General features: G+C 40.1%; 1 protein-coding gene across 14 annotated transcripts in view; it reads right to left on the bottom strand.

Moving 5' to 3' along the window:
* Positions 1-27532, bottom strand: part of KALRN (kalirin RhoGEF kinase) — a 508727-nt gene that overhangs the window by 158392 nt on the left and 322803 nt on the right. For all 14 annotated transcript variants that reach the window (XM_082234876.1, XM_082234882.1, XM_082234887.1 and 11 more), the window contains 5 exons: positions 23905-24096; positions 13606-13775; positions 8430-8604; positions 4980-5175; positions 3014-3180 (listed from right to left, as the gene is read on the bottom strand). In XM_082234876.1, the coding sequence (XP_082091002.1) occupies positions 3014-3180; positions 4980-5175; positions 8430-8604; positions 13606-13775; positions 23905-24096 (900 nt within the window). The remainder of the gene's footprint in view (positions 1-3013; positions 3181-4979; positions 5176-8429; positions 8605-13605; positions 13776-23904; positions 24097-27532) is intronic.

Raw genomic sequence — 27532 nt, 5'->3', positions numbered from 1 at the left:
AAGTAAAAGGGGATATTTTAGCGTTCTCACATTGTGTTCTAGAATTTATACTGTTTGGGAGCACATGATCACACTAGCTTGTTGAGAAAGCTATGAAGTATGAGGCTGGGCAGCGGTGCATAGCAAACGGAAACCAAATGGAACTTGAGTGAAGCAACCACACAACCACTTTATGGCTGCTGGACGATTCATGGATCAGTGGATCCTGCCAATTTACCTGATACTTCAAATTTCCCACATCCATTGGCCCACACAAGCAGCCACACATATACATTTATTCTATTATTAATTTTAAACACATTTATATACTACTTTTTTGCTTCAATAGGAGGCACTCAAGGCAGCATGTGGCAAAATAAAATCCATTCTGTCATATGTACAGTGCTGTTCTATTTCCAGAAACAAACTCTAGACATTTTTCTGGTTATGTTTGCTAAGTAATGAAAGAAACCTACTTCAAACACAAACACACACACACACACACACAAACACACAACTCTGCCTTCTTCCAGCTCCCCACTTAGCAGTAACATGTGTCTAGTTCTCAACATGTGTTGTTTTTTTGTACCAGTAACAAAATGTTCTATTTCTGTGTATCAGAGAATGCTATGGGTTATTAACATTTGTCTGAATATTTGCAGTTTCACAGCAACTGTGTTCAGTACTTTACCTCGCTGAAAGTACTTTCTGAATACTTGTTCTACTAGGACAACCTTGCTCATAACAAGAAGAGTACATATTCTACTGGGCAAAATAGAACAATGCATCTCAACCAAACTATGTGTATGCTTTAAAAACAATGAAATGGTTTCTCAGAAAAGTGCACTATAGAATCATAGAATTGGAAGGGACCCCAAGGGTCATCTAGTCCGACCCCCTGCAATGTAGGAATCTCAATTAAATCATACATGACAAATGGCCATCGCCAACCTCTGCTTAAAAACCTCCAAGGAAGGAAAGTCCACCTCTCGTGGGAGCCTGTTCCGCTGATGAACAGCACTTTACTTCAGAAAGTTATTCCTGAGGTTTAGTTGGAATCTCCTTTCTTGTAACTTGAATCCATTGGTTTGGGTCCTACCATCCAGAGCAGTAGAAAACAAGCTTGCTCCGTCTTGAAAGTGTCCATACTAACCATCCTCAAATATTTCTTTTTTATATAAATAATTTTTATTATTTTTTTATTTATAACAATCCAATGGAGGCCACATTAATACAATCAAAAGAGCCAATTAATCAGTTCTGAATTCAGCATTTTTGGATGACTTCCCATGTTCTGGCTATCAGGAGTTGATGTTATTCCTTGGTCCTGCGCCAATTCTCTTAATTAGTCCAAATACAACAATTCCGATCTTGATCCTTTATTTTAACAGCCACTGGTGTGATGATTTTCGTTCGTATTTAGCAAATCCATATCCATTAACTTGCAAAGGGAATTTATTTCTTGCAGTTTTCTGTGTGAAATATTTGTTTTCATTCTTCTTTTCCTTCATGTTGTAATCAATCAATCCTCTTCAACATTGCCCCTCCCTTGAGAACTTAATTCTCATTACACCACAGCTTCCATTTTGCCTTTCTAAAACCAAAAGTATTCCAGAGTCCGGCCGTGACTCCTGGTTTTCTTCCAGTTTTTATCTCCCTTAGTCCTTTCCAATCTACTAACAAGCTGGTGTCTCATCAAAACCGTAATAAATCAGAGTTAGAGCCCTCTTTAGTAGGCAATGTCACAAATCATCACAGTATTTCACAAAGTCTATTCTTTCCAGTACTCCGTAAAGAAAATTATAGTTCTTGTTGAATCCCTCTTGCATTCCATATATAGTTTTAATCCATTAGTAATTTTATTCCATTAGCAATTAATTAATTCTTCTTCAGTGAAGGCTTGCTTAATCATAGCAAAGCAAATATATTGTAAAAGAGAACAAAGGCTTCCCCTTCACTTACATAGCAATCCAATTACAACGAGAGTCCTCTCCAGATCAAAACATTGGCACTCAGTGGCTGATTCATTTAGCAGGTTATCTTTCTCCTTCATCCAGAGCACATCTGTTTCTTAAGTCCAAATTCAGATCCATCTTAAAAGAAACAGAAGTACCTCCGCTCATGGCGACCGCATTGGGGGGTTTCCAATACATGCAGTACTATGCACTCTGTGTCCCTGCCCCGCCATCCATCAGAGCGAGGCAGTTATTGGATGATCTGTGAGTGAAAGCTCCGCCCCTGACCCCGGGGTGGGGCTTGCAAGGATAATTGCTGCCAGATTATCCTTAATTAACTGCAACGCTGGTGTCTGCTATCGTGGGATCTGCAGTTCGCCATGACGGCAGCGCCAGAAGTCCATCCTGAATATTTCTTATCAGAATGACAATAAGGAAGAAAGTATGTAAAGCTGAAAGGGAAGGGCTCAAGTGCCATTGTCCACAGTGATAAATTTAAGGTTGGTTTACAAAAGCAGTTAGATGGATTGAGGAGCTTTAGACTTAATTTCCCAAGCATGAAGGGCTTCAGTCAGGCCTGTTACCCATATCAAGCTGTTGAATGATGGAAGGCTGGACAGAAGAGAACCATGAGCAACACAAAATACCAATGCCCTGATCCAATTCAAGATTCCTTTGGGTACTTGAGCTGTTACCCGTGGTACTGTCTACTGCACAATTTAATATGTCCTACACAAAAAGAGGTCTAGAAACCTGCTTTTGAAAACTAAACTTTCTCATGATCTCAGCCTCTGTACTAGATATCAAAGTCCAAGCTTACATCAGAAACATAACTATGCATGCAACATTAGCAGATCAAGATATTACTTTCTAGTGGAGATCCTATAGAATGAGCAACAAAAGTTTTTTCAAATAAAATATATCTGGAAGCTGCCAATTCATGTTGTTTTTGAGAAAAAACTAAGCTAAATACCACCCAGGGAGTTTAACACTTTCAATATGTCGCAGCTCAGCATGTCTTCCAGAAACATTTAAGCCAACACAAAAACAGACTAATGACAATGGTGAAAAGCTCTGACCTGCTTGACCTCTGCCTGCAAGTGTCGGAGCTGAAGGCACTGCTCCAGCCGCTTGTGCGTCTGATCAGCATTGAGCTCCAGCTCATGTTGCTTCTCATGAAGAAATTCCAGCAGTTCTTGCACTTGTGTTGCTAGATCAATGTCTTTTTCACAGATCAATTCAATGCCTGTAATGAAAAACAATTCCTCAGATGGAACAGTGGACCTGCTCCTAACAAAAGGAAAAAGGTGGCAGCCTGGAAAAGTGCTGTGACTTCTAACAACCCCCTGAACTTTTCTGTTGGTAATTTATTGTAGATAAACCCATTCACATTTACAGATGCCTTGTGAAGCACCAAGAAATCAGTTTGCTAGTTGCTCAAATCTAACGTATCTGCAGCTGGTGTCTGTATAGGAAATGTGTTGTGTAGCTACCAAAATGTTATTCTTCCAGCTGCAGCTTCTCTTCCCCATGGCCGTCTGAAGCAACAGTTTTGCAGTGAGTAATCGCTCTCAGCCTTTCAGGGATGCAATGTTTAACTAAAGAATACTGATTACTTTTTAAAATTAAGGTGAAGAAAAAACTCTTTCTGTCTCTTGTACACCACTGATTTTATGAGAAAGAGAGAGGACAGACTTACTGAAATTCACAGTAAATATCCTTTTGATTTTGGCACATTATAAGAGAAGATTATACTTCTCTTTCACACCACATAGCAGAAAAGGAAGAGACAGAGCCAAAGGAAAATAAACCTTTTTTATGTTCTGAACTCAGGCTCGTGGGTTCAATGTGATCATTTATGTGTTGCTTTGTTCAATGCTGAGGACAAGAGTCTTGGTTTGCAGTCAAGAGGAGGTACACTCTGCCCACCACATGCTCCCAAAAGTTTTCTTAGGATCCAGACTCCAAGTAAAGGACCATAAAGAAGCATAGTATATAGAAAGGTTCTGCATTCAAACCCAGTTAAAATTTCCCTGTGATTTAGGAAAATAAATCCACCCAGCAAAAACATTAATGAATCACTATTTTACCTAAGACAATACATTCAAAGCAACAGAAAAAGTAGTTCTGTTAATACCAGCATTTTAAGAAATCCCAGTTTTGTCATTGTATATGTGGCTTAAAACTGTTTGACATGTGGCAAGACAGAAAGGCCAAATCATTCATCACAGGGGAGCCAGCTGCCCTTTGATATCCTAGGCCCTTTACTGATTGCCACTGATGAGTTATCACAATCAGAAATACACCAGCCGTGTGTGTGATTGAAAATTGTTAATGCAGCCAGATCAAAGACATGTAGCGAAGTCAAGCATACTAAATGCAGGAAAAGTCCTGAGGACACAACACCATATGCAGGCTAATTATAACAAATGTGTGCTGTATCTGGCATTTAAAAAGAACCTTCCTCCCAAAGGGGAGGATAGATTACCATGCCCTGAATGTGAAGTTCAAGAGCCATTCTATCTTATTTAGTAATGAAGGTGTTATTTTGTTTGGGCCCAGATTTTCTAGTGATTTTCACTTCCATCCAGTTTTCAATACCGCAGGTTTACAAGACCACATCTCCCAAGATGGCTATGTTTCATATTGCCTCTGCTAGCACTTTAAGCAGCTGGAGAAGTTGTAAGTGAAAAAAGATCCCCTAGATAGGCAGGAACATTCCCTTACCTCCATTGTGTAACTAACTGGGCTGTTAGTTAGTTAGAGTTAACTAACTGGGCTGAAGTATAAACTGCATAAGCTCTCTGTATTACTCCCAAGCACAAATCCCATGGAAACAGGGCAGGTATGGAACAGCAGAAACATCTTTCTGATTTGAACTTTACCTAGCTTCAGTGTTCGTGTGTACTCCGATAGTGCTAGGCTTCACTTAATTTCTCTTGGTTGTTTTATTTCCTTGAGAATAGCTCTTGTAGATGTGAAAGCATGCTAACATGAGCCATAAGGGAGAAAACTGGAAAGTAAAAATAAATGTATGTCACTTGCCTGAAGCTTGGACTTCCATGATGTACTGGTGTAAATCTTGCCCTTGCTGGATGACCTCAAAGGTCATGTTGTTCATAGCCAGCTTCCGCTCTGTGTGTCTCTGCAGGCGCTGCTCTGCCAGGGTCAGGTCCTCAGTATTGAAATCATTCATTTGCCTTAGCAAGTCCTCATTCCAGGCATCTAACTCAGCTGTTACCTTCAAAATAAAAACAAGCAATACAGAATAAGCATTATAAGCCATCAAAAACATGGTTACTGAGAAAAATAATCTAAAACTGCTTTGTTCTTTTCTGTAATTACAGTCTATATTTCAAAGCCCAACAGATTTAACTGGTTATTATACAAGATACAATGGTGTTTGGAAGCAAGACATGTTTTTCAGAAGTGCATAAAATAAAGATATATAATGTTTATGATATTGCATAAAGCAAAATGATGTAATGTTTATTATATCAGAATCGTAGAGGTAAGATCACCTTGGACTGGAAGTTGTGGGTAATTGAAGAAATTGCCCAAATTGGGTATTTTCAAACATCTCAAAATCAGTACAATTTAGCTGCCTATGAGAATAAATTATTATTATTATTATTATTATTATTATTATTAGAATTAATATACCGCCCTATACCTGGAGGTCTCAGAGCCATTCACAGAAAAGATAAATGGATCTTCCTTAGGATAATTATATTTTGCGAGAAGCTTACCTTCATGTAAGTGGACATAGGGGATTGCAGCCTAATTATATTATCCAAGGTTTCAATGGAATGATAATTATTTTGTGTGTGTGTGTATGTATATATATATAATAGGGTTGTAGATTTTAGCTGCTTTATAATTTTATTATGTGCACTGCTTAGAGAGCTCGTTAATTAAGTGGTTTATAAATATTTCTAAAGTAATAAATGGGGCTGATGAAGTGGAGACACTACAGCAGGGGTAGCCAGTATTGTATTCTCCCCAACTGTTGCTGGACTCTACCTACCATCATCCCTGATCATTAGCCATACTGGCTGGGGCTGATGGGAGTTGGAGTCCAGCAAAATCTAGAGGGCACCATGTTGGCTAACCCTGGCCTATTCTTGTTTTATGAATTCATTGGTTCTCGCCATGTGGATAGTAGTATCTGATTGGTGAGCACTGGTGGAGTTTCTAGGGTTATTGTACACAGTTGCTTGGAGTAAAAGGGAAGGGTAAGTTGGGGAAGGGAAGCGATGACGAACGGAGCAAGCAACAACCATCTACAGCAACAAAAAATTCACTCCTCTAACCATGTGTTGTAGCCAAGGTTTGTTATTGGCTGTTGTTTGTGGTTAGTAGGGAAAGAGCTTCAGCATGAGTCCAGGTACAGACAACACACTAAGGACATAGCTCAGCCCATGACATGAGTCCTACAGATGTGTCATGGTGGTCTGATCCTGAAGAAGAATGGGAGAAGCTCAGAGAGCTGGACAACCCTGAGGAAAGTATTAGTGAGAAGGAGGACTCCAAGGAGTGTCAGAATCCAGAAGCAGCTGGTAATGTGGAGGATGGAGAGTAAGATCCAGGGGAGAGTCCTGGCAGATTAGCAGAGAAGTGTTCTGCTCCAGAGCCACTGGGCACCCCATGTCAGATCCCTTCTGTTGTGGCACCTCCTCCTATGAGTGATGAGGTTCCTTCAGAGGAGGAGGCTACTGAGGGTAAATCAGATGCTGAGTGCCAGCATAAACAGAGCTTGCAAGCTGAATCCACCTGGAGGAGTGCCTCTTTGTTTCTCCAGCCTCAAGACCCTGCTGTTTGTTGCACTTAGTGCTGTGCCCACCCATCCTTCAAAAGAAAAATGCAGGGGGCATGCTGCTTGTTGGAGCTAATCCTCTTGCACATCTACTGCACCATGGAACACTGCCTTGCTTATGTACTCCTCTGATTTAAGCATTAAAGTCTTTGGAAGAAAGTGACCTGGGAGTTCAAGTTCTTCATCTGGTAGTGAGGGCCATGACAGTGAAATGCAATAGTAAAAAAAAAAAAGCCTAGGGAACAACAAAGCAGCTGCAAACTCTCCACGAGCCCACACATTCTTTCTGTCCCAGTAAGCTGTAGTTCGACTTGCCGTGTCATGTGAGCATTGACAATTTACAGTTCTTGGAAATCCAAGTCAGAATAACAGTAGACAGCAAATGCGTGAGTGCTAATTTCAATCAGCATCACTAAACCTGGGGCAGAAATTCATAGAGATGGGATTTCAGAAGGCTGCTTTTACAGATCTTCTATCCCCCCTTGTTTGTTTCTGTTCTTTTTTAAAATGTATTTTATGTTCTCATTTTTATATTGTATTTTTATGTTGTGAACTGCCCTGTGATGTTTGGATGGAGGGTTGTGGTATGCAAATTTAATAAATAAATAATAGTAATAATGGAGAAACGGCTTGAGTTGCAGGAAAAAGAATTCAGGCTCTCACAGGAGGCGTGTTACTGACAGTACTGTTGCCATAAAAGCCTTCCTTTTCTTCCTTCCTTTTTTAAATGTCTCTCCTGACACAGACAAGGCAGAGTACACACATGCATCCTGATTGAGTACCGTACAGCCAGCATGAAACATAGCACCCTTGTGCCCACTCAAATTCTGTTCCTATTGAAATCAAATCATTCTTTAATGGCAATGATAAATAAATATATATATATATTTCAAAAACTTCCTTAAATGCTTCACAGTTCAAATGCTGGGTTAAATTAATTGTATGAAGAACAGCTGCTCTTAAGATTCATGCTGAGATTCATGAGGAGTATTTCCGTAGCAGGGAAGTGAATAGAGTAGTCTTGCTCCCACAGGGTCCTGATTCCATGGGGCTTATTTCAGTAATTTCAAGTATAAACATTTTCAGAATAATAATAATAATAATAAATTCTTTTCCTGCACATGTTATTCTTCCCTGCCAATAATATTTGTTAATGCTGTATAGTCCTATCACCTGAACATACAAATTCCCTCTTAAAGTGCAAACTGCCAAAACTAGGCCCATTATGTATATATTCGGTTTGGGTTCTTTCCTTTATTTCTGATGTTATTTCCCCTACTTGAGGTCTAGTAATTTTCAGTATTACTCTGAAGGTCAACTTTCTGTTTTGATTTGTATCCACAGCTGTCCCCATCAATGTTGAGGTCAGTATTGGAGGGCCTGCTCTGTGCCCTTTCACCATGAGACAGATAACAGGTGGGCACAAGGTATGTTTCTTTTGTGGCACCAAGGTTAGGTAATGCCCTCCTGAAAGAGCATCCACCTCCGCTCACCTCCTTGAGCTGTCTATGCTAAACTACAGAGTATACATTCTGGTCACATTGAATAAATGCATATAAGGCTAGGAATTGACTTTCAAACATTATCATAAAACAAACAAAAAATTGATCGTCCATCTCTTCCCACCCCAAGTTTCCTCAAAGGCTCTTCCCTTTCAGAGTATTCAGTGCAACCCTTACCTCAATGGTGTACTGTTCGAAAATTCGGAGCTGAAGGAAAATGTCTAGCTTAATCTTTCTCTCATGAAAGAGCTCTTCCATCTGTACTTGGGCTTCATCAAGCTGCTGGAGGACAGATTCAATGTGGCTGATGGAACTATTGTGTGGCGTTTTATTGTTAGAGACTGCTGAATCCCTGTGGTAAAGTCAAAGATGAACGGTTAAAAATGCAGTGTTGAAAAAGGTAATAAGAAAGAATATTAAACATTCTCAGCTCTAAAAATAGCTGGAAAAAGTTGGAGGAAGTTTTATCCAGGATTCACCACGTTCAGTTGCTGAATGGCTGCATTACAGAATGCCTGCATTACACAGTGAATTGTATGCATCCTTTCATATATGGTGACATTATGACCTCTGTGCACCAACAAAGAGTTGGAAAGGAGAAGGGAGTAAATGGTGCATAAAGTTTCTTGAAGACTCTGACTAGTAATCGTCCTTGATTTTATTTCAAGTGAGCCCAATTCTCCCACCAATACTGCTTCTACTAGCATGCTGTGCACAACACTATTTGCTGAATTCATTCAAGTATCTGCCTATTTTTAGATTGCATCAGAATAAACTGTATATTAATATGCAGGGACTTGATATTTCTCATTATTTCCTACTTTTTAAAAAACCCTGAAACTTTATCATGTGGTCACAACAGGGAGCTCAAAACAACAACAAAACCTGAATAATTTCAATATATATCTCAAAGTAGAGTGAATTAAATTATTACTTTAACAAACATTGCCATTTTTAATACTATGATAAACAAAACTTTTTTTAAAAAAAATCACCACCAGAATAAGAAGATATGCACTTATCCTATGGTATCAGGTTTCATTATGAACTCAACACACACACACACACACACACACCCAAAAAATTATTGGCAGCTGCATATATATGTGTGTATATATATATGCGCAAAGAGATGTGTGAGAGAGATATTACTTTCCACCATTAAATTTGTATTCATCTGAGGGGAGGGGAGAAGCATAGCACCATCTATTTTGTTACAATTGCTTGTAGGAGTACCACTAAGAAACACTTAATGGAGTGTGTTGAGCAGGCCAAGTCTGCCCCTGCTGATGTTAATTTTGTATGGGGCAAAGTAGGTTGTTCTTCTTCCTGCAAAGTATTGCTAATTGCATCCCTCTCACTTTGCTCACTTTGCTCAATTACAACTCATTACCAAACTTAAAACCATGGAAAGACCTGGGCTGAACAAAGACATTGGATTCTTATCTCACTATACATGACTAAACCATTTCTCACCTTCTCACCCCTTGCCTTTTCCTGTAAGACCTATTACAGTCGTTAAGAATCGTCAACAGGCTCTCTCAGCTATCTGCCTATCTCCCATTCCCACCACCCTTCTGAGTAACACCCCTCCCCACCTTCTCACTATATAGAAGGATCTGGCAACTTCTGTTTCAGTGTATCTGAAGAAGTGTGCATGCACACGAAAGCTCATACCAAGAACTAACTTAGTTGGTCTTTAAGGTGCTACTGGAAGGAATTTTTTTTATTTTGACTTTGCTCTATAGAATTTAATGGGACCCATGGACACTCAGAACTCTTATCTGCATGATATTGTCCTGGTGTTATATCCCCTGCCTCAGGATCCCAGTTTTGACCAAAGGCAGACTCTGACTTGAGGAGGATCCCTCTGCACTCAGTTCTACACTTCCTTGGCCTGAGAACATGGCTCTTCCATTATCCTCAGAGTCTGAGGTTGATTCCCACACAGCCTCTCCTACTCTTAACACCATGCCGGAGCATGCAATTGTAGAACAGGCTGCAGGCCCATTAAATACTGCAAACAGCTCCCCTGGGGGAGTTGTGCCACTGGAATATTAAGTTCTGCCAGTCTTTTTAGGGTTTCAGGAAAATATCTGCTGAGACATCTTCCTAAATTCAGCAGGGACCAGTGGGAGCTGCCCAAGGTCCTGATTTGCCTTGCTTTGTCTTGCTTTACCCTGGATTGCAAGAGGTTCTGGTATTTCTTACCACTTCCACTGTGGGCCTGTAGCCCCAGCAGAACAAGACACTTAGGACCAATAGAACCAATTTATACCTTAGTGATAGGAATGTGAGAGCAAATTTCAAGTAGTTTTTTTCTGTTTTTTAACCATGACGAAATAATGCATGGATCAAGGGCGATGGCATGATTTCTGACCAGCTGATCAATGCTAAGGGCAAACAGTTGCCATACCACTGCTAATATTTTGTGGAGGTCCCAGTTACAAGCTGAAAAAGTGTATTTCAGCTATTTTTAGTGATAGGGTCACATGATTTGTGAAGTTTATTTTCGCCCACCTTCATGCCCAGTTGCAAGGGAAATTTGGGGTGGTGCTGACAGTCACTAGTGTTCTCCTGTCCACTGACTGCAATATCAAAAGTGAGAAACTGGCCTCCCTTTCAATTTAATTCATTTATTAAATATTTACAGATTTCTGCAACCAGTAAAAAAAGTTAAATAGAAGTGATATTAAAATAGAACAAAACAAGAAAAAAACTCAAGCATCTATACATACATGTGAACTCTTATCATGCACACATGATGACATATATCTATCACATTGGGCACTTTTGCTGTGGAAAATTACTCTCCACAGTTGTTGTTGCAATGGACACAATTACTCTGCAAATACCAACGTTGTTTTGCTTATTTGGGGGGAATTGGCAAAACTAATTAAATACCAATCCAAATGGGGGGGGGAGTTTATTTGCACAAAATGGCAGGCAGAAAGTATAATGGCTTTGCAACATGGTCCACCAGTATTCAGCAATACAGAAGGATAAAGGTGATTGATTCAGCATGAGGCCACACAAACCCACACTGCCTGGACTATAAACTTAGCTGCTAGTAAAGAGATAGTGACAGAGAGTCTAAAAGGCAGAGAATTTCCTTATATGGAAATTTAGGATGGGTATTCAGAAATGCAGTGGGTTAGCCAAAAACACCAGGAAGGGGGAAAGTTCACATGCAAATAGCAACATTACAGATCTTGTGATAGCCTTTGCCAACCTGGTTCTGGGCTACAGCTTTCATAAGCCCCAGCCAGCACAGCTGTGCGGAGGGGAGCTGCAGTCCAAAACATCTGGAGGTCAGATGTTGGCGAAGGCTGATGTAGGTAAACAAGATCTGAGAAATATGAAAAGTTGGGGAGGAGCCAAGGTGGGTGGAAACACATTAAATACCTGTCCCCAAAAGGATAGAACAGAAACAGCTCCCTGGATTTTCACTGTGACTTAACAGTACAGAGTCACAGTGAACATCTGGGATGCAATGGTATTTCAGGCAGTTAACCAGAGACAGATTAATCTGTCTCTGCTTACTGCTTGGATGGTCCAACTAACCTTCAGCTGAGGCTTATCCTGGCTGCATCGAATTCCACCCTGGATTCATAGAAACCTGTCCCAATAAAGTTTAAAAGTAGGAGGGGGGAGTTTCCTTTTGGGATGACACAGTTTTGTGCTTCCCACAAGGTCCTGACTACTCCAAAAGAGAAAAATAGCAAATATGGCTGAGAAGCAGTGAGATGGGGAAGGAGGCAAGGGTAGGTTTCATCTAAGGCTGAGGAAGTGCTCCTCCTGTAAGCATCCATGAGTTTGGAGCAGTCTTGGGAATCAGTGGCATGGAACTGAAGAAGAGCACTGAACAGCCTGAGAGATTGAGCAGGTCCCAGTTATATGAAAGAGAATGTCTGAAAGACATTGGCTCTGGCACAAAGTGTGATTTAATTAAAGCCAGCTGGACATTATATGTTAATTAATTCAAGTACTCGGCCATTACAGACATGTTATAAATTTCCTGCCTTATAGAGGCAGGGATATAACAAGGAGTCTATGGCCAGTCAGAACTTGCAGTCAGATGACTACATACTCCTCGTGATGAAAGGTGGATCCACTTCTCAGAAAGCAAAAAAAGTAAATTGAATGGCAGGAGGGTGATTGCTGGAGACTGCTTCTGTTACTGCACTGTGTTAATTAAAATCGAATAAGAGTTGACTTACATTAACACATGGTAGAAGTTATGCTAAGTTTAATTCACAACAGGGCATGCTGTGGTGCAAGAGTGGACACCATCAACCATACTGCCACCCTTTATGCACATGTGCACTTCTGTGCCCCCATAACCCAGCCATGAAAATGGTGAGAAAGCACTGTATGCTGGAATACCCAAATTTCATCACATGAATGGCAGTGGCACGATGTATGAAAACCACAGGAAAATTACAGTACAAATGTTCCTCTAATATTCCAGGTTAACAGGGTTGAAAACGGATTTTTTTCTGGAAGCAATTATCATGAAAATTAGCACTAAACTTCCACTAGATTCTGCTTGATTTCTAAGAGTGGCTTTTACGTTGTATGAAAGATCAAATGAAACACATAAATTATCAGGAAAGGAAATGTCATGAAAATGGAAACAAGTACTGTCTGAATACAGGCCGAGTCACACCATAATTTATTATTTATTTTATTATTTTCATTCATCCATCACCTCTTAGTGATGCTATAGCTGGGGTTCTCAGGGCAATGTACTACTTAAACAGACAAAAAGAAAGTAAAACATAAAATCAGACCAACCAGACAGATATAAACTAAAACATCCATCAAAACTAAAATTCAGAGAGTTAAAACACCTCATGGGGCAAAACACACAACCATGATGATAACAGCAGACACTCTGTTGCCAGTAGCAGGCACTATGTGATGATATGAATACTCCACATGCAAACACAAAACTCCTACAGGAAGTAAAATATTGCATTCAGTGTTATTTGAATCTACGCGTTTTCCTCAGTAGCTGCCAGACAATCCCTAGCAGGAGTAAGCAAATAAATCACCAGGTCTCACTTCATAACAGTTTAACAATATTCTGTAAATATCTACTTTAAAAATATGTATACAGTAACCATTTAATCATACTCACTTTACCTTATCTACAGTTCTTCTCATCCATTACACACAGTGGCTCAAAGTGATTTAAGACTATTTTTACCAGTCTCTACAAATCATTCCTTGCAGTTTCAATAAAATAAAATATTCTGAATCGTAGCAGGGCAGTGATTAATTCTCACATTAAATTCTAAGTTATCCTGCCTCTGTTCATTGTGCCTCTGATGCAGTGTGATGAACTTACCTGAGCTGCTGGATTAGATCTTCACCTTCTTTGATTACATTGAGGGTTGCATCGAGGGTAGCTGTTTGCTGCTGCTGGAACTGCTTAATGAGTTCTTGAACAGCATCCACTGAGTCAGCACAAACATCTTCCAAGAGCTCCTTCTGCAGGTCTTCCATCCATGTCCACAGCTGTAAAGGAGGAAAGGAACACAAATGGAAGGACAAAAGGAACACAAATGGAGTGTGGGGGGGGGGAAGCGGGGGAAGAAAAAGGGATTGTTTTAACCCTTTAATCCTCTAAAGCTAGCTCAAAGAGTATTAATCAGAGTACTACAAAGCACACCATGTCAGATGCTAAAGGACACTGAAAATTACATGTATTGAGCAACCAATATATTAGATGAAGTAATCTGAAATCTCATATTAAAATGAATGCACAGTATGAGCACATATGGAATGGGCTGTAATTTACTGTCTTTTTATTAAGAAGATAATCAAAATGTTAAAATACTGGTAGGTATATAATACCCCACCCACCTGTATGAATACTAGATTCTAGTTCTCATATAGACTGTGAGCATATCATATTCTGAAATGTATGGAATATTAAGGTGTAATGAAGAAAAGCAGATTCCAAAATTTTTGTGGTTAACTTTCAGCTATTTTCTGTTTCCTTTGTGCAGAAGCTTAGCTTATGATCAATCTTCTAAATATTGACACCATAAAATAATAAATTCACTCCTCCGACTTCACGAGCAGAATATATGTCTCATTAACATATCTTACCTGAATGTGATACACATTACATGATCAACCTACGAAGGAGAATGTTACTCCTTCAGAGCTGGCTTGCCTATGCTTAGGGGGTGAAGCACCTGCTTCAGGCGGTGCTGTGCCCACCCCACCGCAGCAGAACTTAGAGGAGCACCCAAGTTACTGCAGAGTTTGGCAAAAGCATTGGCAGGGCCAACCTTTTCCCTCATTAAAGGTAAAGGGACCCCTGACCATTAGGTCCAGTCGTGGCCGACTCTGGGGTTGCGGTGCTCATCTCGCTTTATTAGCTGAGAGAGCCAGTGTACAGATTCCGGTCATGTGGCCAGCATGACTAAGCAGCTTCTGGCGAACCAGAGCAGCGCACGGAAACACCGTTACCTTCCCACTGGAGCGGTACCTATTTATCTACTTGCAATTTGATGTGCTTTCGAACTGCTAGGTTGGCAGGAGCAGGGACTGAGCAATGGGAGCTTACCCCGTCGCGGGGATTTGAACTGCTGACCTTCTGATCGGCAAGTTCTAGGCTCTGTGGTTTAACCCACAGCACCATCCACGTCCCTCTCTGCTTTTAAAAAACAACCTTCAGGACTTCATGCCGCATATACATATGCATATAGCACCATTTGCCCCTTAGTCTTTTGTAATGCACTTCCCCAAAACCTACTGTGGCCAGTGTGGCAATCAAAAAACCATTTGGAAATTGCTGTCCTAAAGAGTCTGTAACATTCTTTGAGGCGATGTCAGCCACGCTTTTGCCAAAGTCATTTTGAAACCTGCAGCATAGATCTCACGTGTGAAGATTCCTCCCCCCCCCGCCAAACATAATAAATGTATTGATTACAATTCTACCCTACTATCCCATTGCCTTTGAAGAAATTAAATAATGAAGTTTATTTTTCTCTCCAACAGAGTCCAGATTGATTCAATAATTCAAAGCTAACTAGTTATTTGTCCAAATTGTTTAGTATACAGAAAACTGTTCATCCTTATGATGAGGTATGTGAAAAATGATAGGCAGCCCTTAACTCCAACATCCTGCACAAAAGCTACCTAAAATATATGGGGCTGTTCTTTGAGGAAACAGTACAAAAATTGTATCAAGAGAGACCTTATAAAGGTTCCCCTCAATATAAATAATTTCCACCACAAATCAGATTGGCTATTCATTCAGGAGCTTTATTTTCTCTCTCTCTATCCATTCATTCATTCTATTTTAGCCCTGCTTTTCAAGCAAGTATCACTTTCAGAGTGGCTTGCCATAATTGAAAAGCATCATAAAGTTGCAAAATAAAATTTTAGTGATGCATCCCCCTTCTGTGGATGTACATACCTTCTGATTGTGGTTTCATATTTGCTGCTTTGATTATGTACTGTACTATTGGGTTTTAATATTTGTAATATTGTATTGATATAATATTATTTTATTATATTTATTATATTTATTTGTACAGTGGTACCTCGAGTTACAGACGCTTCAGGTTACAGACTCCACTAACCCAGAAATAGTACCTCGGGTTAAGAACTTTGCTTCAGGATGAGAACAGATAGCATGCGGCTGTGCAGCGGCAGCGGGAGGCCCCATTACCTAAAGTGGTACCTCAGGTTCAGAACAGTTTCAGAATGAATTAAGTTCTTAACCCGAGGTACTACTGTACTGTAAATGAGTGATTTATTTTGTTTTTAAGTGAGGAGTGGTCTACACATGTAATAAAATAAATAAATGAAATATTCATGGTAAATGTGGGGGGAAATCCCACAGCTACAGATATTTCTTCCCACTGGTGTATGGGGTTGTACATATGGGATATTAAGGTATAAACATGTGGTAAGAAACTTTGGAGATGTAGATTACACATCTGGCTATCATACAGTAGAATTAAGGACTCAATTTGTATACCACAGTGAAAAGCAGCACTGAAGTGATGGTGATAAAGTACATTATAGAAGTCATGTTAGTCCTAGAATGGAGGAGGAGGAAAACAAGTTTGAGAAAATAAAATGATAAATTCAGTGCAAAGAATAAGATTTGCTCTCAGCTAGTTATTTTCATGTGATATACATCTAAAGTACTACTCCTGATGATGCAACCTGAACTCATGCATTTGCAATATACTCAAACAAATCAGGTCAAGATAGCAGGGGCGCCGACTTATAAAAAATATTGGGGGGGCCCATACCAGGGTCCTGCCCCGGGAAGTTTTCTAAATTTTAGATGAAAATTAGTGAGTTTTAAAGTTTTTTAAAAGTAATCACTAAAGTCGGAACGCTAAACACGTCTGCAGCATGCACTGAACGAAACTAACACACTGAATGACTGCGCCAGCAGGGTGGGCTTTATATAGCCGTGGCGTCGTAATGTCTCGAAGCGTCAAGGCGACGCGAGGTGGAGGATTCCAGGCGATTCTGCTCCAGTCCTTTTGATGTCGCCGCGGCCGCAGCACTGGCCCGCCAGACTTTACACGAAGGTTCGCGCACCGGGACAAATTCTAAGTGTGCCCGCAGCACCGTAACACTATCATGATTCATTATGACATTATGTTTGCTGACTGGGAACAGTTATGGACCACCAGTGTTAAGTTCACGGCATGTAATGCCTTAAGAGAAAATATCATGAAAATGATTTACAGGTGGTATATGACCCCAGTTAAGCTTGCAAAAATTTATCATTTGCCCAATAACAAATGTTGGAAATGTAATGAGGCTGAAGGTACTTTCTACCACCTTTGGTGGACCTGTCCGAAGATTAAAGCCTTTTGGGAAATGATCTATAATGAAATTAAGTCCTTAAAAGGACTTTTCCTAAGAAACCTGAGGCTTTTCTCTTGGGCATGGTGGGCCAATTGGTGTTAAGGAAGGATAGGACGTTTTTTATGTATGCTACCACGGCAGCAAGGATACTTTTAGAAAAGTATTGGAAGACGCAAGAACTACCCACGCTGGAAGAATGGCAGACGAAGGTGATTGACTATATGGGACTGGCGGAGATGACTGGCAGAATCCGTGACCAGGGGAAAGAGACAGTGGAAGAAGACTGGAAGAAATGTAAAATATATCTTTAAAACTGTTGTAAAATTGAGGAGTGATAAGATGTCAAGGAATAGGGAAATAGAGAATTGCAGCTGTAATCAATAAGTTAAAGAAGAACTTAAAAGAAATTGAATTGAATAATTAGTTAATTGGAGGAGTTGCTGAAGAAATGTAAAACAAGGAAGCAGAAAAAGGGAGGTATGGGGAAGTCCGGGAAGTAAGGTGTATGAAAACAAGTGTATGAAATTATACATGTTTATATGTTTGTATGTCTGTGTATTGTGCATTGTTTGTTTTTATTTTGTGTTTGGAAAACCAATAAAAATTTATTTAAAAAAAAACCACTATCATGATTCACACCACTCTTTTCAGTTAATAATTTTCTTAAATTATTGGGGGGAGGGGGGGAGTGGAGGGCGAAGGATAATGGGGAGGGGGTGACTTAGTCTCCCAAGTAAGACAAATGCTGAAAACAGCTAATATAATGATAAATGCAAGGCAAATAAAACTATAAAATAAAGGCACAACCGACAACAATAGGACGGAATGTCAATATGAGCCAGAAGGGAGCCGCAGCACGGGGAAGGGTAAAACTATAAATTAAAGGCACAGCCAGCAACCATAAGGGGGAAGGGGGTTGGTAAAGGAAATCAGAGTCAGGAGGGAGCCACGATGGGGGCGGAGGGTGCCTGTGGGGGTAAACAAAGCACGGAGAGAGACACAAGGGGTTTGAAGGACAATGGAGGCTTGGGTCCGTGTAAGGTAAGCAGCCTCAATGTAATGTCTGCAAAGAGATGACCACCTTCAGCCATTTTAAGCACAATTTCAATGCCTGCACCCCCAACCAATGCTAAGACCGCTGAAAATCAGCAGCTTGAGGAGCAGTTTAAAGAGACAAGCATTGCTTCCGGGAAGTGAAAAACTTCCGGAGGTACACACAGACCCGGTGGGCAAATATACCCCCCCACGAACTCTGCACACACACCAGCAGATTCAAAGTAAAGCGTTTCTGCAATCGCACAAACACTCAATATATCCACACACAGTCTCAGGACACACCCCACAGATTTAAACAATCGCTTCTGCAAACCCACAGACTCTCCAATTAAGGAAAGCCTTTAGCAGTAAGAGGGGTAATATTAGCAGAGTAGAATTAGCACCCACAAAAACGTAGCAGTGAAAGCTCCCCCGCTTTTTTCCCCAAACAGCGCAGCAACGTTGAAGACACACACACACTCCAAATTAGCTAAACAAGGAGGCTAGATGGGATGTACAAAGAGACTCCCCAGATAGAGCAAATCAACACACACAAACTCCACTTGCACACACAGAGGCACTCAACCCTCCCAAATCAACTATCGTAGAGAAAAGGTAAGGCAAAACTTCTATGTTAAAGCTTCTCTTCTTAGTCAGATCCACGTGGTCGTCGCTGCTGGGAACGAACGGGGAACTATCCTGACTCGCTGCGGGACGACGAGGAGGAGGAGGCGGAGCTGGCCCCGCAGCATTAAGCTGCTAAACACGCCCACCGGAGACACCTGGTTGGCTGCCTCCGGTGGGCGTGGGTGCCAGCCCAGGTGAGGAGGGGCGGGGCCTAAGGCCCCCGGCCAGGAGGCGGAGCTCGGGCTCCCGCCCACAACCACTCCCCTCTCTTCCAGGGAGGAGAGTCTTAATAATTTTCTTAAATTATTGGGGGGGCTGAGCCCCCCCAAACGAATTATTGAGGGGGCTCGGGCCCCCTCAGGCCCCATGGAGTCGGCGCCTATGCAAGATAGCATCAGAATCTACATTAACAGTGTTTATTCCTGGTGCATGACCTTTTACAACAAGGATTTGCATATTTAAAAACTATTAAACTGTACATCTTCGTTGACTCAGAAGGTTTTAGTCCCCTGGTCTTCAGTTATGACTGCAAAATCCCATTACAAAGAATCTGTGCTGTTAATAAGATTTAAAATATTTCAGAAACATTTCAATCAAAATGTGATTTTTGATCGATTCACAGGATTCCCATTCATGTCCCAAGCAAGCCACAAACAGTAGGCAAAAAACAAACCATGGTTACCACAAGCCAGGGTTTGGATATAATGACAAGCTAGATTCTAGTTCTAATCTTCTGACAGCATAGCAGCTGTAGGAACAGTGAGGGGAGTGAAGTTCAAGCTTTGCAGTGGTGTGTACCAGCTCAGTATACAGCTACATTAAGCCATAGTTTATGTGTAATATGGGGACAAATGACAACTTTTAGTAGGTAAAAGACACCCCAAATTTGTAAGTAAACAATTCAACAGTGATGAGTTGATTGGAATTAATATGTCATGAATGGAACCTAGTGTTTCAAGTCTAAAAAGCATTGAATCAAAGTAGATTATGGCATTCAGTCTATGTACAAAAGGGGCAAGTAGAACAAGGCATCACAGCACCTACCTACTCAGTGGCTTTAAGTAAACTAAGGAGGCAGTAATAGTACTGCCTATTTAACACACAGGGGCCTGGTAGCATATGGCATGAGGCTTAGTGCAGTCTTCTGGGCCACTTTAGACTTTGTCTTATCTATTCTGAGGCTTCCAGTGCATTCCTCTCCAGCACAAAGCCCTCCAGAGAGCCAAGGGAAGTATTTCTGTCTGCTATGTGCACAGATTTGGGTTAGGTTCCAAAAGACGGAAGACAGAAGAAGGGAGGTCAAGTACAGGAGTCTCCAAAGCAACTATTCTGCATGATAAGTTGCTCAGAAAGAGGAACCAAGCCTAAGACAACAATTACCGTATATAAGGCTAGCCAGGCCCTCGTTTGCTTTGGCAATAAATCTGCTTCTGCTAGGTGGATGAGCTACCATTATCTGGGTAGCACTAACAGAATAAAAGACCACACAAATATCTCCTTCACAGCCACTCTACTGGCAAAGAAAATAAGGAGCCTGAGTCCTGCTGTCAGATTCTCTGATTCAAGCTTTCCAACACCTTACAAGAGGATTCTGGACCTGCCCTGGAAACGGTTTCACTCTAGCCGACAGTTCTTGGGCAAAACAAGAATCCATCTCACAATGTAAGCTAAGACATTCTTGAAATAAACAGATATGAACTCAAAGCTATTCATCATTAAAGTAAGGCCTCTTTTGATGTTTCTGTACAAGAATGATGTCCTTGCATCATAGGGAAAAATTGTAGTGCTTATAATCTGATGTTTCAGATTTTTTCATGCGCCAAATCGATACAGCTAAATATAACCTCTACTCGAGGCAAATATGCTTAAGGCAGCTATGCTTGCATCAGTTAGCATGCCAAGGTCCCCAAAAATGTGTGTGATGGATTCAGAGTTCATCCATCCCATAATATTAAATTGTGCTACTGGGGAGTCAGATGCTCATGAATTGTAGCTTTAGAATGACTGACAAAAACATGCTCCTATCAAAATAATATTTTAATTTCTATGTCATTATTAATCTGGAGGTAATTAAGAACAGACACGGTGAAGGGCAAGCCAAATTCCATGCTTACTTTACAGAAGCAAACTGGATAAAAGCAATCAGCATTAATATAAGCCCTCTTCAGAAAATCGAATACTGTGTAGACACGGGGGGCAGGGCGCTGCTTCAGGGATGATCACCCTAGCTGCACCCCCTTATTGCCACTCCAGTTACCCTCTATGAGCTGAAGGGTGGGGGACTGCTGAAGTGAAGAGCATCCTGAACTTATTGAGACTTTCCATGCATTTTAGAACCCCCAAGTTCTACCTTTTAGTTTGTCCTCTAATCCATGGAAGGCAATTGGCATGGAGACAGAGGGACAGAGCTAGTGCTCCTGTCCCCACAGCACACACACACACCCCACATGCCAGTTTTAACACTGAATCAGTCTGCCCGAAGAGGGCAACAGTTACTGCTTATTTTTTAAGCCGTGATAAGTTGACAACAGAATGTGTGCTTCTAAGAGTTCCAGCACCCTGCATTGAAAAGGAAGTGATTTATTAGACTGTCTGGAAGGAACCATGAAGTTCCCACTCTTTTTGCTGCTTTGAAACATTCCACAAATCCTTAGTCAAAGGATGTAATTTCTCCAGCATCTATGTATTTTCCTTCTGCTTTGTATTTTCATTAGCTAAACATGACACAGGACATAATCCTGATAGATCTCCAAGTGCTTTATGTGACTTCCTCACCACTGTCCTGGAATTTCAAAAGTAAATCATTTGTGACAATTCTAAACCATTCTGCAAAAACTTTTTAAAAGGTTAAACAAAACATCCTACCAAACCTCACTGAATCAACCAGCTTTCCTTATTTTGTACAAGCTTAGAATTTCAACTTTGTACTTGATAAAATAACACCATCTTGATGCTTTTGATGAAATAACACTATTTCTACGGCATCATCTCTACACCAAAGGCCTAAAGACCAGCTGACATAAAGGAAAGTAGATGTAAAAAACTATACACATCAATAAGGGTAGGACAGCTTATGCATAGAACACTGCACTATCCTTTGGGATAGCTTGCAAATGTTATGCTCTAGAAAGGCTGAATTAAAATCATGAAACCTATGGGCAGTCCCTATTAGTTGTATTCTTTTTGTGCAATTTTCTCCCTTAACATGCTCAGTGCATTAATCTAAAAGCCTAGTAGTCTCAGATCACAAGGGTATGTCTCCCACCCTTTCCTCCTGCCCTCAAACATTTGAAACTTCCAAATGATATAAATTATACTCTCACATTATTCTTAGTTTCCTGTGACTGAAAGCCAGCTCCACACTCCATTGAACAAGTTCCTTTTTCTGGACAACTTCCCCTACCCAAGAGAGATTAGAACCTAATAGGTAAACACTATCCCTACACTGCTCCAAGTGCTATTTTTTATTTTTATTTTACTCACAGGTATCAGGCTAAGCCATTACAGTACTGTCTTTTAATAATTTTCCTACTTCAGATGGTTAAGTTTTACCTACCCAGTATCTTCCTTATCTCTCTGATCTACAAAGTAAAATCACCAGACAGTAAGCAGCACACTTCAGGAGAGACAATACCCTGCCAGAGTAACAGTAAAGAAGAGCTGTACATTTCCAAATGGCAATTATGAGCCCACACATATTCCTCAACAAACTATTTAATATTAAGCAATTTACAACAGACAAATCTTAAGTTCTGGGGTGCCTAAGAACTGTGGTGTATGTGTGCATACACAACTGTTAACTGCATCATGTGATAAGAAGTTATGGGCTAGCTGAATATGTGGGTAGACCCAACCATAAAGAGATACTTGATTCATAAAAGGAATGCACATTGTCTTCCATGTCCCATCCATAGCTAAAAGTGCTTCATACCATTCAAGATGCTGAAGAGAAAGACCCATGCACTGCAGACCATTTCCTTTACACTAGCTTATCTGTGACCAAATACGTTTGTTTGCTCAGGCTCCCCTAACTCTGCAGCAGCTTATTACAAATTACTTGTTTGTAGTACATAATTCAGCTAATACTGGCAAAGCCTTCAGCTCCTGCGGGTGCCTTTATGGATCAAGAGTGCTGTGGCACACAGATGCTACAGTGCATGAAAAAACAATGATTCAGATTAATCCTTTCTCCTCACAGAATAAAACTTATCTTCCAAAGGCACACATTGCTGAATAGCCTTTGGTCGAAAGGGGAAAAATGTGAAGTATGCTTTAATTGCACCCTCAGGGGCCTCCAATTTCAACGCCCTGTCCTCTCTGTCTCCTGCTCGAGTGTCTTATCTTTGCACATTTTTCACTTGAACTAAAACAGCATTTAGTCTCGTTCTGAGCAAGCAACTGAAAAACACATGGGAACATGCATTTTGGGCCCATTTTAAATAGTATGAAAGTATAACCATTTCTGATCATAATCTGAATTCTTAGTTAGAAAGTTACTAGAAATAGTAAAACAGATGCTTCATTATAATGAAATTCCTCAAGAAACACTTCTACTCAGTTATACCTGTGATTATAATTGATATTCTTTTAAAAAGAGCTCAGACCAAATGCAATTAGTATAAATTGTACATTATTACTATTTAATTATTATGAACTTGGTCACCTTGCTCTCCTCTCATGAGACTGCTGTAAATTTGCTTTAAAAACTTTTTATCACTTCTGTGTTTTTAATGTTGTACACTGCCCTGGGCTCTTTTGATAAAGGGCGTTATATAAACTGAATGAACAACAACAACACTTTTTCTTGGATTTACATTAAACAAATGAAAGGAGAGAAAATACAGCATTTTTGCAAGATATACAAGTTGTCAATGTTTTCTGAGTTTTCATGCTGTACCTTTCACATTCAGTCTATTATGGCTTAAGTAACTTAAAACATTCTTGAGTGTTACAGGCTTTGCAACATCAGTCAAATATCAGCAGTCACTTGTGTGATGGCAAAATTCTGTGCTCCCCTGTCTCTTGCTTTCTGTTCTAAGTCATTGTTGCGGCGCCCCCTGCAGCACCCTCTTGGCTCGGGCAAACTGGTCGCACTCCCCTCAATGCAGCTCTGATCACACTGTAAGCATCTTACCTCTTTGGTATGAGTGTGGAAGGATACAGACATGTCCAAAAGAAGCTTCCTCTGCTCCACTCTTCTGACAAAGTCCTGAATCCGCACTTCCAGATGCCGTGCTGCCTTGTAGATCTCTTCAGGGTCACACTCTCCAGTTTGAGCCAACTGCTCTGCTGCTTCCAGTAGCTTGTCTGCATTAGTATAGGTATTCTACCAGGAAACGGAGCAAGAAACAAAGTGCAAGTCACACAAATGTGGCAACTGAAGCTCTAACATGAGTATTTACACTTCCGAAACGCAGGAACAGAAACCAGCATCTTAAAATGACAGCAGTTATTCCAAGTGATGCTCTCAGCAAGAGGAGCTAGCAAAAACCCACACAGAGTAATCTCCAAATAGGCATGAAATAGTTTCTCATTTGAAACGCATAACCTCTCCAGAGCTAGCTTGTTTGACAGATTAAAAAGGCTCAGCATTCACTTATTTCCATGATCCCTGGAATCTTTCAAATATGACGTAGGGTAAGAAGCAATTCAGATGGTTAACTACTTCGGAAGCAGACATGGTCTCCCAGGAGATATTTCACAATGCATTTGTTTAAGTAGGAGCACTGATGGCTAGCATGTTGCAACATGTAAATGTAGTGAACTGGAAACATTACTTCTTTAAAAAATGTGTCCACTCCCTTATTTTTGTGTTTTGACAAAAGCAATCAATCTGTGAGATTCTGGCCTAATTTACAAACATATATATTGGACTCATGAAAATCAACAGTATTTAACAACTCCCTTACCTGAGTGTGTGGATTATTTCTGATTAAGCTGCCTCAGTGCACTCACAGGGGCTCTGACATCCATGTGGAGCTACACACAAAGAAGAGACACCTCTACAGCGTGGCTAGGGAGCATGTGGCCCTCCAGATACTGCTGGACTCTAACTCCCATCAGCCCCTGTCAACATTGCCAATGGTCCAGAATCTTCAGCTTCCATAAGCCACAAGTTCCCCACCACTGCTCTATAATGTCAGGGGAGCTCAAAATGCAAGTTCCTGCTGTGTCGTAGAGTATTACCTGATGCTGAACAAAATAAGGCAGTCCACATAAGCAAAGCTCTCTGTGGAATTCAAAATATTTAAAATTACTTATTTAAAAGTAATTTAATATTTTAAAATACTTATTTTGCATTTCTTTTAAAAAATACCAACAAATTATTTGGCTTGCTATTTTTTAACCTGCTCCACTGTCAAATGTGTGGCAGGGTAGGCATAAGACATCATTTCTCAGTCATGACTCTCAGAATTCAGAACAGCTTTCCTACTTTTTTATATATAAATATTTTATTTAATAGATTAGACCATTTTTAAGGCAAAAATGCCTGTCAAAGTTGTTTACAGTTGTATATAATATAAATCCATAAAATCCAATAATAAAATCACTAATGGTTGCACCCAGGGAAGTAATTCCTTTTGAACAAGTACTTTCAATTCTGCAATGGAACCTCCCCTCCCTCTTCTATCACCCATGTCTCCTATGAGCTCTGGAGGGTAAGGGGAACATCCAGAACAGTTTTGGAAGGGACACAGTGCGGGGAGCAAAAGTTGAAGCTCTTTTGCAAGTGGGATAACTTTGTTGGATAAAACCCTAAATATTTAAAATACTGATTTTTATCAAGATGGACTTGTATATCAGACCAGTATATCATATAGTAAAAGAAAAGCAAATTCAGCTAGTTTAAGAACAATGTCCAATTTACAGATGTTAATTAGCCCCAAAAGGCCATAGTAACATAATATGTTTTTAAGGTGTTTTGCCTAAGGCTTTGTCACCCAGTGGAACTTTGTTGCATGCTCTTAAAATAATTTTAAACTGCTGCCACTTTTCAAAGATGTTAGTAATATTAGGCACCAGGCAAAAAAGGTTTCTCTATAATCAGCTTTTGGCTGATTAAACATTCTATGGCCTTTTAAATGTGCTTGCATAGGAAGGGCTTATTGGTTTGTTTTTGTTTCATTCTCTATTTTGTGTTCTGATTTTGTATTATTAGGTTGTGAACTGCCCTGTGATCTTTCGAAGAAGGGTGGTATACAAATTTAATAAATCACCAACATGTTTTAGTTTACAATTTATTTTATTGTATTTGACAATATTTATGAAGTGATGGTTTTTGTAAGTTGCCTTGATTCTATATTTTATGGAAAGATGGGGTATAAATACCAGAAATAAACAAATATCTTAAATAGCTTTATCTTGCTTTGAACCAACTCAAGCTAAGGCAAAACCAGTTTTCCATTTCAATTAGCTTAATAACTTCTCTGTGATAAGCAATAAATAATAATCTTTTGAAACTGATAAAATATGCCATCTCAAAAACTGGAAAACTTCCTACAGACTGCAAAATGGCATGCTTACAAATGTACACACATGTAATTATTTTATGTGTGAAAGAACAAGAGGGCATAAATTGGTTTCTTCACTACTAAGAAAAAGAAATGGCAAATACTATTTTTCAAAAGGTCACAGGAAGAAAAGCCACCACGGGCTAAAAAGTCAGTGGCATTTATTTGACTGAACAGATTACCATGTCAATTAATATGTTTCATGTTTTTTATTCATGCTTATCACACAGGGTAAAAAAAGAGAGAGAGTTTCTTTTCAATAAGTGGAAATTGAGCACCAAAGATGAAGGAAGAAGTCTGAGTCCTGCTAGATCACTGTGTAGTAGGTTGGAACAGAGATTGTACTGCCTCTTTCCATATGAACCTACCCGGACCCTGAGATCATCTTCTGAGGCCCTCTATCATGTGCCTCCTCCTCAAGAGGTCCAGATCGTAGCAACACAAGAACGGGCCTTCTCTGCAGTGGCTCCCCATCTGTGGAATACTCTCCAGGGAAGTTCTGGGACCTTGATTATACACCTTTAGGCGCCAGGCAAAAACATTCCTTTTTAACCAGGTCTTTGGCTGATTTAATTGACATCCTATGCCCTTTTAAAATGCAGTAGTTTTTGTTTTGTTTTTGGAGGGGGTGCTATTGGGTTGTTGTTTTTATTTTTATTATGTATTTAGTGGTTTTATATTTTGCTTTTATTCTGTGAACTGCCCTGAGACCTCCGAGTATAGGGCGGTATATAAATTCAATTATTATTATTAATAATAGTTGGATGAGGCATAATCTTACTCAGTCCCCAGCTATGTTTGTTTTCAAGCCAGACAAGGCCAGGACACTGTATCGAGTCAAACAACTACATAGTAACATGGTAGGGCTTAGTCTCTCATCCCTCCAGTGACAAGGCAAGAGCAGTCATTGAACCAGGTGACAAAAAGGCAGGAGACTTCAATCCACCATATTTCAGTAGAGTGACTCAGTAGGTAAAATCTCTGTTCCAACCTACTTGCACCTGGAGTAGGTAAAATCTCTGTTCCAACCTACTTGCACCTGGTCCATTATTCAAAGCCAAGCAAAGCTGGAAGTGTATGTTTTACCAATCAGAAGTGTTCTTTCATATATTTTAAAATACATTTAAAAAAACGATTACCAAATAATTACCAAATACAAAGTGTTGTCTTCCAAGACAAATATACATACAAATGCTACCCTTACTCAATCAGGCTGGTGGTGCTTCAAGCCAAACATGGATAAATATCTAT

This window comes from Podarcis vaucheri (genome assembly GCF_965113315.1).
Source record: "Podarcis vaucheri genome assembly, chromosome: 1".
Taxonomy (NCBI): Eukaryota; Metazoa; Chordata; class Lepidosauria; order Squamata; family Lacertidae; genus Podarcis; species Podarcis vaucheri.
This window is presented reverse-complemented; position numbering and strand designations above follow the sequence as displayed.